Source organism: Somniosus microcephalus, chromosome 1 (assembly GCF_052327205.1).
Source record: "Somniosus microcephalus isolate GS21.2 chromosome 1, FLI_Smic_1.0, whole genome shotgun sequence".
Taxonomy (NCBI): Eukaryota; Metazoa; Chordata; class Chondrichthyes; order Squaliformes; family Somniosidae; genus Somniosus; species Somniosus microcephalus.
The window spans coordinates 445,050,163-445,062,265 of NC_140987.1; the positions used below are offsets into that span (position 1 = coordinate 445,050,163).

At 46.8% G+C, this 12,103-nt stretch overlaps 1 protein-coding gene across 1 annotated transcript in view; it reads right to left on the bottom strand.

Moving 5' to 3' along the window:
• The window catches only part of LOC147125354 (uncharacterized), a 100,251-nt gene that overhangs the window by 25,963 nt on the left and 62,185 nt on the right, over positions 1 to 12,103 (bottom strand). The window contains exon 7 of the mRNA XM_085994582.1: positions 835 to 1,035. Coding sequence (XP_085850708.1) covers positions 835 to 1,035 — 201 coding nt within the window. The remainder of the gene's footprint in view (positions 1 to 834; positions 1,036 to 12,103) is intronic.

Genomic DNA, 12,103 nt, shown 5'->3' on the forward strand with positions numbered 1-12,103 from the left:
TAGAACTAGGGGGCACCGTCTCAGAATAAGGGGTCGGCCATTTAAGACTGAGATGAGGAGGAATCTCTTCACTCAGAGGGTTGTGAATCTTTGGAATTCTCTGCCCTAGAGGGCTGTGAATGCTGAATCGTTGAGTATATTTGAGGCTGAGATCGATAGATTTTTGGACTCTTGGGGAATCGAGGGATATGGGGATCGGGCGGGAAAGTGGAGTTGAGGTCGATGATCAGCCATGATCTTATTGAATGGCGGAGCAGGCTCGAGGGGCTGTATGGCCGACTCCTGCTCCTAATTCTTATGTTCTTTTTAACTCAAGTGAAATATGGATCAATATGTTGTGTAATTAAGATGAACAGACAATCATTTCAAACGAATTCAGCTAAGAAAATAACCAGAAACGTATTGAGGAAACAAATCATAAAGTATGTGATACGATACACAGACTGTGATTAAATGCCAAAATAAATTGCGTCTGACTGATTTCTTTTTTCAGTCTTAACTTGGGCTATTTTCTCTAATTTAAGTATAATGAAATGTCAAACTCTACTCAGATAAAAACAAATTGTTGATTGGATTAATTTTCAAAGAAATGCATTTCTCATCAATGCAGTTGTTTTATTATAAAAAATAACATCAAAATTGGGTTAAATACATGAACCAAAGCCTACTGTGTATTTTTCTTTTCAAATACATTTGATAAGGCTGGTTTGAAGTTATTAAGAGCCACAGTTTGGATTACGGCTCACAGAGTGCTGACATTTTTGACAATGTACGTGCTTCGTATGTTTCTGGTTATTCGCTTTTTGTTGTTGTCAGCAGACAGTGCATGCTTACAATAGTTGGCTTCATCTGTTTGGCAAAGGGCTTGTGTCTGCGAGGACGAACGGCAATCTTGTGTCTTGCCGCAGAGCAGTCCAGGCAGGCAAACGGGTTAGCTGGTGAGCTGAAATCAACAGGAAGTGAGTCAGAGCTGGTTGTCATGAGAACCAGTGGAGAGAGGGGACTCAGAGGTCTGGAAGACGGTCTTGAGGATATCTGTAAGAGAAAAATGTAGACGACAGTTTGGATTACCATCACAATAAATCATTTTTATGCAGAGCATTCTTGAACCAACTGCCGCAGAAAGAGATTTTTCTCACTTTGCTGCAATGGCCATGTATCACAGGAGTCCCTTAAGCTTCCTCAGTGATGTGTTTCCATCCCTACACTGCCAGTGAAACACTTCTTTCTATCCTTACAGCCAGAGTCTATTTGCTTAGTTATTGCAAATTGAGTGAACGGCTATTTAATATCACCTCTCACTACTGGGGAATGAATTGAGAGGAAGAATTAGCATTTATACAGTGTCTTTCACAACCTCAGAACATCCCAAGCTGCTTTACAGCCAAGGAAGTGTAGTCACTGTTGTAATGTAGGCAAGGTGGCAGCCAATTTGCGCACAGCAAGCTCCCATAAACAGCAATGAGATAAATGACCAGGTCATTTTTTTTTTTTTTTTAAAGTGTCATTTGCTGAAGGATAAATGCTGGCCAGGACATAGAAACATAGAAGATAGGAGCAGGAGTAGGCCATTCGGCCCCTCGAGCCTGCTCTGCCATTCAATGAGATCATGGCTGATCATCCAAATTCAGTACCCTGTCCCTGCCTTCTCCCCATATCCCTTGATCCCTTTAGCCTTAAGAAATATATCCAACTCTTTCTTGAATATATTTAATGAATTGGCCTCTACTGCCTTCTGTGGTAGAGAATTCCACAGGTTCACCACTCTCTGGGTGAAGAAATTCCTCCTCATCTCTGTCCTAAATGGCTTACCCCTTATCCTTAGACTGTGACCCTTGGTTCTGGACTCCCCGGCCATCGGGAACATCCTTCCTGCATCTAGTCTGTCCAGTCCTGTTAGAATGTGGCAGCACGGTGGCATAGTGGTTAGCACTGTTGCCTCACAACGCCAGGGACCCGGGTTCGAATCCGGCCTCGGGCGACTGTCTGTGTGGAGTTTGCACATTCTCCCCGTGTTTGCGTGGGTTTCCTCCGGGTGCTCCGGTTTCCTCCCACAGTCCAAAGATGTGCGGGTTAGGTTGATTGGCTATGATAAATTGACCCTTAGTGTTGGGGGGATTAAATACGTGGGGATAGGATGGGATATGTGTTGGTGTAGGGGTTACGGGGATTGGGTGGGATATGTGTCGGTGCAGGCTCGATGGGCCGAAATGGCCTCTATCTGCACTGTGGGGTTTCTGTGATTCTGTGAATGTTATAAGTTTCAATGAGATCCCCTCTCATTCTTCTAAACTCCAGCGAGTATAAGCCCAATCGACCCAATCTCTCCTCATACGTTATTCCTGCCATCGCAGGTATCAGATTGGTGATTGGGGAGAACTCCCCTGTTCTTCTTTGAATAATGCCGCGGGATATTATATGTCCACCTGAGAGGACAGATGGTGCCTCGGTTTAATGTCTCATCCATAAGATAGCACCTCCGGCAGTGCAGCACTCCCTCAGCACTGCACTGGGAGTGTCAGCCTAGATCTCGTGCTCAGGTCCCTGGAGTGGGACTTGAACCCACGACCTTCCAACTCAAGAGGTGAGAGTGCGGCCCACTGCGCCAAGGCTGACACTGACATTGAGGCTCTCCTCAGTCATTTCACGTAGGCCCCCTCAAAACTTGTCAAGAGAGAAAGGGCCAGCTATTCCTGTTCAAAAACAATGCGAATTAGTACAGGTGCTAAGTGCAAAAAGTCAATCGCGGTGCATAAGTAATTAATCAGAGAACGTTTACTATTGTTTAAATAAAACACATTTACTACAAAAGTTAGCCAGAAAGTGAGCAGAAATTCATCTGGGCCCATTTAAGACCCCTAGACCCAGCCAGCACGGCACCAAAATTGAATGATGAGGCCAAAATTGGGCCTCGGGCCTTATCTAAATATTCGCACCTCCACAGGCAGCTCTTCCCCTCAAGATAATTACATTTTGGGCCGCCCGCCTTGCCGGTAGTGGCCTCAGGTAAGGCCCTGGAGGTGGGGAGGCGATGACAGCAGGAGAGGGGCTGAGCGCAGTTGTCAGGGGCACTGTGGAGTCAGGAGCAGCAACTTTCTAATTACCTTTTTGGTGGAGGCCAGTTGCTAGGCTGCATCCACGCTCGCAAATCCTGAGCAGAGCGGGCTGGGCACTGGGCAGCCCAATTTCCCTGAGGGCTTCCTAAAACAGGCGTTAGGCCCTTCATTAAGATAGGCAAGGGGCCTAATAATGCTTGTTTTAGGTGGCCGCCCCGGATGCCCGATAATCGTCCAACGCCAATATGGCTTCAGATAAGTTTTAGGCATCCTTGGGGTGCAGGACGTACAAATTGGCCATTTTTAGCTCCACTTGGCACACAGAAACCAGGTTTATCGATGACCATTTTCTACCCCAGAGTAAATGACCAAGGACATCACTATCCCTGTGTTACCTCTGAAGGACAAGCCCAACTTAAGATCTGAAATTTGAATTAATGTTTTATTAAGATGAAAATAGAATATTCCTCTCCAGAGGCACTAGCTGGGATGTTATATATTAGGTCCAGCTTAGATCCACACTACCATAATTGATAGATTCTGCCAAGAAACTCTCAGATCGAATCAAATTGAGAACCATGTTGTTTAAAAAAGCCAGAAACTATTATGAGGCATGACCAAATATAACCGTTCATTCTCTCTGGTGCTTTCGTCAAATAACTTCTAGGATCCATAGCCTGGAATTAAAATTAACTTTCTACAAATATAATCTGTGTACCATCTACAAGATGCACTGCAGCAACTCGCCAAGGCTTCTTCGGCAGCACCTTCTAAACCCGGGACCTCTTCCACCTAGAAGGACAAGGGCAGCAGGTGCATGGGAACACCACCACCTCCAAGTTCCCCTCCAAGTCACACACCATCCTGACTTGGAACTTTATCGCCGGCCCTTCATCGTCGCTGGGTCAAAATCCTGGAACTCCCTCCCTAACAGCACTGTGGGAGTATCTTCACCACACGGACTGCAGCGGTTCAAGAAGGCAGCTCAGCTTCTCAAGGGCAACTCGGGATGGGCAATAAATGCTGGCCTTGCCAGCGACGCCCACATCCCAGGAATGAATATATATATAAAAATCTCACTTTCAAATATTATACTCAAATTGGTATTCTTCATAGGGCCATTCTCTTTAATGTATAGAGTATTTTTGTAGAGGAAAAGACTTGCATTTATATCGTGTTCTATTAAGTCTCTGAGGATGCCCCCAAAATGTGTGACCGACCATGAATTTCAAGTCAGCTCGGTCAATGGGCAGCCATTTTGTGTAACTGCATCAATGTGGATGACCAGTGAACCTATTTTTGGTGGTGTTGGTGGAGGGAACAATGTTGACACGGTCTCCGGGACAGCTTCCTGCGCTTCTTCGGATGACCCCCTTTGATCTTTCATATCCACCTGTCCCACCAGGCAGAGCCTTGCTTTGGTGCCGCGTCCAGCGGATTCCCTCAAGGTTGCTCTGAAGTGTCAGCTAGGTTACGTACTCCCGCCCTCACGCGGGACTTGAACCCACGCCCCTCTGACTCAGAGAGTGCTACCAACTGAGTCAAGGCAGGCACTTAGAAGTACAATGAAAACAACAATTCTACTTTACTCGTGTTGATGTCATGTGTCAAGAATCTTATGAACCAGATGCAATATTACGTGGATAAATGTGATGTTGTCCACTTTGGTGGCAAAAACAGGAAGACAGATTATTATCTAAATAGCAATAGATTGGGAGAAGGGGAAGTGCAACAAGACCTGGGTGTCCTTGTGCACCAGTCGCTGAAGGTAAGCATGCAGGTGCAGCAGGCGGTTAAGAAGGCAAATGGTATGTTGGCCTTCGTAGCGAGAGGGTTTGAGTACAGGAACAAGGATGTCTTGCTGCAGTTGTACAGGGCCTTGGTGAGACCACATCTTGAGTATTGTGTGCAGTTTTGGTCGTCTTATCTGAGGAAGGATGTTCTTGCCATGGAAGGAGTTCAGCGAAGATTCACCAGGCTGATACCTGGGATGGCAGGAATGACGTATGAGGAGAGATTGGGTCGATTGGGCTTGTACTCGCTGGAGTTTAGAAGAATGAAAGGTGATCTCATTGAAACTTATAAAATTCTGACAGGACTGGACAGACTAGATGCAGGAAGGATGTTCCCGATGGTCGGGGAGTCCAGAACCAGGGGACACAGTCTAAGGATAAAGGGTAGGCCATTTAGGACAGAAATGAGGAGGAATTTCTTCACCCGGAGAGTGGTGAACCTGTGGAACTCTCTACCACAGAGGGCGGTGGAGGCCAGTTCATTAATATATTCAAGAAGGAGTTGGATATATTTCTTAAGGCTAAAGGGATCAAGGGGTATGGGGAGAAAGCAGGGACAGGGTACTGAATTTGGATGATCAGACATGATCGCATTGAATGGCGGAGCAGGCTCGAGGGGCCGAATGGGCTACTCCTGCTCCTATCTTCTATGTTTCTAAGTTTCTATGTTATCATTCATGAAGAAATGACTCATGAAGTAACACTGGGCGGCCAGCTGGTGGTGCCGTCCAAGGAGTATAAATACTCGGGCGTGGGTCCAGATTGTTCAGGATGTTTCTGTAACCAGGAACTAGTGATGTAACTGGAATCTCCTGGTTGTGAAACAGTTGATTAAAGCCTTGTTTTATACACCAACCAAGCGCTCAATAGTCTTTTTACATCATCATTTAAGTAACAAAACATGTTGAGACCACACAATACTTTTGGTAGATTCTCCTGTCATTCTTACTGAGTTACCCCACACGATGCATGTAGTACAGTAGCCCAGGGTGATGGTATTGGTCTGGCAACCCGGGGGTTCTGAGCTCAACTTCTACCCACATTTCTCCACCACCCCATGTTGTGAAATTCAATTCAATAAATTCAATCATTCCTGAGCTACCATCTGGAAAATAACCATGAACGTTGCTAGATTGTGGTACAAACCCAACTGATGAAAGGTCACCGACCTGAAACGTTAACGCTGTTTCTCTCTCCACAGATGCTGCCCTGGCCTGCTGAGTATTTCCAGCATTTTCTCTTTTTATTTCAGATTTCTAGCATCCGCACGCGGTATTTGGTTTTTGCGCTACACTGATGTCCTTTGGAGATGAGAAGAGAAAGTGCCACCTCTACCTGGTCTGGCCTACATGTGACTCCAGTCCCACACGACATGGCTGACGCTTAACCGCTCTCTGAAGTGGCCTGGCAACTGCCCTCGGGGCAAGTAGGAGATGGTCAATAAATACTGCCCTGCCAGTGTCACCCACTGCCAGTGTCACCCACATGCCAATACTTGCACCAATGGATATGCACATGAGCATCCCCAGGAAACTTCCCTGCATCTCCCTCTAGGGTCCAGCAGCGGTTGTAACACTTGTTTAAAGGTGCAACGACGGTGCAAAGCACGTCATAGAAATTCCGGGTCATTGACTTTGAATTCTTGGGAAAGAATTTTCAAGAAAAATAGATGGATTCCAAAACACCAAAGCAAAATGCCCATCACTAAGGGTTGTTGATGAAGTTGAACTGTTGTCTGGGCATGGTAACTGTAAAGTCCGCGCCTCAATAATACACGGACTTCGGGAGAACAGTTTAACAGGTATTTTACTGAACAAGAGGCAGCTTGAAACTGAAACTACAGAAGCCTGCTAGGGCCTTTTATACAGGGGTGGTCACTGCCGGTACTGCAGTCTAAGACCAGTTATTCCCTTAAAGGTACATACACAACAATTCCTCCCCTTTTAGATAAACAGTACATAACATTCATTTAACAACTAAATAATAACTAATTACAATTACAATTTTCTCAGTAATATATACATCAACTGGAATAGTCATTTATAAGTTCAGTCTTTGAGGAGGCTTCCAGATCCGGACTGGATAGCGCCTTTCTCGAGTATCTTCTAGCGGTGGAGTCAATTCTGGCTCATTGTCATTGGTTGGTTCGTCAGCTTCCAATACCCCTGCTTCTGAGGTAGACGCAATCTGTACTTCAGGCTCATTACCAGGTGCACATGCTTGTGATACAGGTTTGGCTTGTTCCTGTGACTCTAGAATCTGGTCAGCATGGCGTCTCACGATGCTCTCTCCAACGTCCACTGTGCACATTAGTGGTCCCTGCTGTGTGCATATCGTGCCTGACTGCCATTTATCTGTTCGGTAGTCGCGGGCCAAGACTGGTTGCCCTATCTTGAAGCTCCTGGTTGGCTTCTCATTTATGTGCTGGAACTGCTTATCCTCAACATCTCGTCTTATGTTTGGTTTGAGCAAATCCAAGCGACATCTTAGTCTCCGGTTGAAAAACAGTACGGCTGGAGTTTGGTTTGTGTTGCAGTCCGGTAAGCAAACAGGAAGTTATCCACCTTGTGTTACAGTGGTATGTCATCATTATACATTGCCTTTATGGCTTTTTTAAAGGCCAATCCATTTGTGGCTGGATGATATGGGGCAGATGTGTAATGTTTCACCCCATTATTCTTCAGGAACCTCCGGAAATCCTCAGGCACAAACTGTGGGCCATTGTCGGAACAGATCTGTTCTGGCAACCCATTCCTGGCGAAGATGGTTCTTAGGACTGCAATAGTTTTCTCCATGGTGGTGGAGGACATTTTAATGACCTCTGGCCATTTCGAATGGGCGTCCACAGCAATTAGAAACATTGAGTCCATAAATGGACCAGCGAAATCAATGTGTACCCGTTGCCATGGAGATGAGGGCCACTCCCATGGATGTAGCGGGGCCTGTGGTGGAGCGTTTTGGACCTTCTGGCATCCTGTGCATCTCTTGGTCATATTCTCAATTTCTTTATCGATTCCCGGCCACCACACAAACGCCCTGGCTAGGCTCTTCATTTTTACCCCTCCCAGATGACCCTCGTGAAGTTCATTGAGTACTCTATCTCTCAACTTGGGTGGAATTACCACTCGGGATCCACACATCAAAGTTACCCGGCACACTGACAGCTGTTCCCTCCTTGGCGAGAATGCTGGCAACAGTGAGTCGCCATATGCTGGCCATCCCTTCACCGTCAAATCATAGACCCGAGAGAGTGTCGGGTCATTTCGGGTTTCCTTCTCAATACTTGCATTTGTAACAGGCAAACATTCGACTATGGTCGCATGGAATATCTCCACAGGGTCCACTGCAGGTGCTTCTTCCGCCGTAGGCAACGGTAGGCGCGACAGCCCATCAGCGTTTCCATGTTGTTTCGTACCTTTGTACTCTATGTCATAGTGATGTGCTCCTAGAAAAAGTGACCATCTTTGCAGCCGTTGCGCCGTCATCACCGGAACACCCTTCTTTGGGTTAAAAATTGAGACCAGGGGTTGATGATCAGTCAGTAGGGTGCAATCTGCCCGTGCAGATACTGATTGAACTTCTTCACCCCCCACACCAGGCTGAGGGCCTCCCTGTCAATCTGAGCGTAGTTACGCTTGGCTGAGGTTAGCGAGCGCGATGCAAAGGCTATTGGCCTCTCTGAACCATCACGGAATTTGTGTGACAGCACCGCTCCAATGCCGTAAGGTGACGCATCACATGCCAACTGAATTGGTAGTGTTGGGTTGTAGTGGGCCAATACTTCTTTTGAAGTGATTTGGCATTTACATTCCTGAAAGGCACGCTTACACTCATCACTCCATTTCCATGTTACACCAGTTTGAAGGAGGGCGTTCAGTGGGTGCAGAATTGTAGATAAATTCGGCAAGAACTTATGGTAGTAGTTCACCAACCCGAGGAACGGCCTCAGTTGCGACACATTTTCTGGTGCTGGAGCCTTGACTACAGCCTCAATCTTGTCCGGCGACTTATGCAACCCTTCCTCATCAATCATGTGGCCACAATACGAGATTTGTCTCCTGAAGAACTCGCATTTGGGACGGTTGGCTCGTAGCCCATATTCCTGCAATCTCTTGAGCACCTGTTCCAGGTTGACAAGATGTTCATTGTCATTTTCGCTCGTAACCAGGATGTCGTCCAAATAACACTGGGTCCCCGGGATCCCTTGCAGGACTTGTTCCATTGCCCTCTGCCACATAGCCGGGGCCGATGCTACCCCAAATACCAGTCGATTGTACTGGTAAAGGCCTTTGTGAGTGTTTATCGTGAGGTATTTCCTAGATGCTTCTTCCACCTCCATTTGTAGATACGCTTGAGCCAGGTCAATCTTTGTAAAACATTTCCCTCCAGATAGTGAGGCGAAAATATCTTCTATCCGCGGAAGCGGATACTGTACTGTGTGCAGGACTGGGTTCACAGTCACCTTGAAGTCCCCACAGATGCGAACCTTCCTTGGCTCCCCAGGCGTGCTGCTCAATGCTTTCTTCATTACAGGAACAATGGGTGTGGCCCACTCGCTCCAGTCCACCTTAGACAGCACCCCTGAACGCTCCAGAGTCTCCAGTTCAGCTTCCACAGCTGGGCGTATCGCGTATGGCACCAGTCTGGCCTTGAAAAATTTTGGGGTTGCGTTATCCTCAATCTTTATGGTTGCCTTTACTCCTTTTAGAGTCCCAAGTCCTTCTTGGAACACCTCTTCCGCGTCAGTTAGAATTTGTGACAGACGTCCAGGTGCAACGTCATCATCTTTTTTGTCAATCACAGTTAGTGCCAGAATGGAATGCCAATCCAATTGTAGCCTTCGGATCCATTCACATCCCAATAATGGTGGTCCTCCATCTCGTAGTATATACATGTATAGTTTCTGTGTTTCCTTTCCGTTATATTCAACCGGCACCCTTATTTTTCCTCTGGGGTAGACCTTCTGCCCCGTGTATGTCTTCAATACAATGGACGTGTCCTTTAAGGGTATGTGTGAGAATAGCCGCTCATAGTCTCGTCGATTCATGACAGTTAGGGCTGATCCTGTGTCCCATTCCATCTTCACTGGGGACCCTGCTATCATGAGGGCGACCCAAATGGTTCGGTGATCTTCTTTTGCGATCACGTTGTGTAACTTTAAACAACTTAGTCGCCTGCTCCCGGAGTCCTTATCACTCTCCTGGTCTTCTGAACTACTATGTCAGTTTCTTTACTTTCCTGTACTGTTCCTTAGTAGTTATTGTCGTGTTGGTCTTCTTTCCCGACCTGCAGACTCTTGCTATATGTCCCATTTTCCCGCATTGCCTGCATATTTTGTCTTTAAACCAGCAGTCCTTCTGCTCATGGGTTGTTCTGCCGCAGCGATAGCACTTTTCGGCTCCATACGCCATTTCGTTAGCGCTGTATTCTTGTGGTTTCTGATGTAATTCCGCAGCTCCCCGTGCTGCTGCTTCGTAGGATACTGCCACGCTGAAAGCCTGTTCTAGCGTCAGGTCCTTTTTTGAAAGTAGTCGTTTCTGGGTTCCTTCACTCTGGAGCCCGCAGACAAACTTATCCCGTAAGATGTCTGCCAGTCCTGCTCCGAACTGGCAGTGCTTCGATAACTTGCGTAGTTCCGTAAGATATTCAGCATTGCTCTCATCTTTATGCTGGTTTCTTTTATGGAGCTTGAATCTTTCTGCTATCAGCAGTGGTGTAGGGCTTAGATGTTCCTGTAAGATATGAACAATCTCCTCAAAATTTTTCTCCATTGGTTTAGCTGGGGTAATTAAATTCCGCAATAGGCCGTACGTACTCGCACCCATCAGATTTAATAATACTGATGCCCTCTTTCCATCAGCCACCTCATTTGCGATTTAAAATGGCGCCTCCCGTGCTTTTGCTTCTTCCCCAATGGAATAAAATGGTGCCTCCCGCGCTTTTGCTTCTTCCCCAACGGGATAAAATGGCGCCTCCCACGCTTTTGCTTCTTCCCCTTACTGCCACGCTGCTCCTAGCATTCTACGGGGTAATGGCGGCGACCTGCAGCTTCGGCGCGTCTCGCTTTCCTTCCCCCCCATTTAGTTTCTCTCCGCTGTCCTGTTCTCGAGCACCGACCACGCCCTGTGCGCTCCACCCTCTCTCTCTTGTTTCCTTTTCCCGGCGACGCTGTGCGGCCCGATTTGTAGAGCCGCTCGATTGAGCTTGAGCCCGCCGCAGTCCGGAAGGGTCAGCGCGCTACCTGCTACCAGCATGATTCGCTGGAACCACAGTCTCTCCCGCAATTCTCCAAACACCGATGGATTCTTTGGGCGGTTGCTCTCGGTCGACGCCTGTTGCTCAGACTACGACCTTCCAGGACCTTCCTTTCAAGCAAGATCCCCATGAGATGATGCCACACTGCAGGTGAGTTCGAACTTACTCGTCACCACTGTAAAGTCCGCGCCTCAATAATACACGGACTTCGGGAGAACAGTTTAACAGGTATTTTACTGAACAAGAGGCAGCTTGAAACTGAAACTACAGAAGCCTGCTAGGGCCTTTTATACAGGGGTGGTCACTGCCGGTACTGCAGTCTAAGACCAGTTATTCCCTTAAAGGGACATACACAACAGTAATGTCATGGTTATGTTACTGGGCTAGTATTTCAGGGTAATTATCCAGGGGGTGTAAATTCAAACTCCCACCGTGGCAGTTTGAAAATTTGAAATCATCTTTCTTTTTAAAATCTGGAAATAAAAAAAATACTAGTACCAGTAAAAGTCACCATGATTGACGGATTGTTGCAAAAACCCAATTTGTTCACTAATGCCCTTGAGGGAAGGAAACCTGCTGTCCTTACCCGGACTGGGCCTATATATGACTCCAGCCCCACAGCAATGTGGTTGACTCTTAACTGCCCTCTGAAGTGGCCGAGCAAGACACTCAGTCAGGCCAACCAGGGATGGGCAGTGAATGTCGGCCTTGCCAGCGACGCCCACATCCCGAAAATGAATGAGAAAAATACAGGTTTATAAAGAAGTCCAACAAAGCTGAGGTCTGTTGAAATCACACCAATAGTTTACAATGGAGTGTTCCAATAGCAAAAGAAATCTACAATAAAATACGCAATGTACCAAAACAGAAAATGCGCAATGTGTGCGGAGCAAAGGAGACCGACAATACTGAATTCATCCTTGTGGATCATAGATCTGACACCTTTCCTATATTGCAGTGAGTGTTATGTTGTGTTAATCAAGCCCTTGTTTTTTGTTT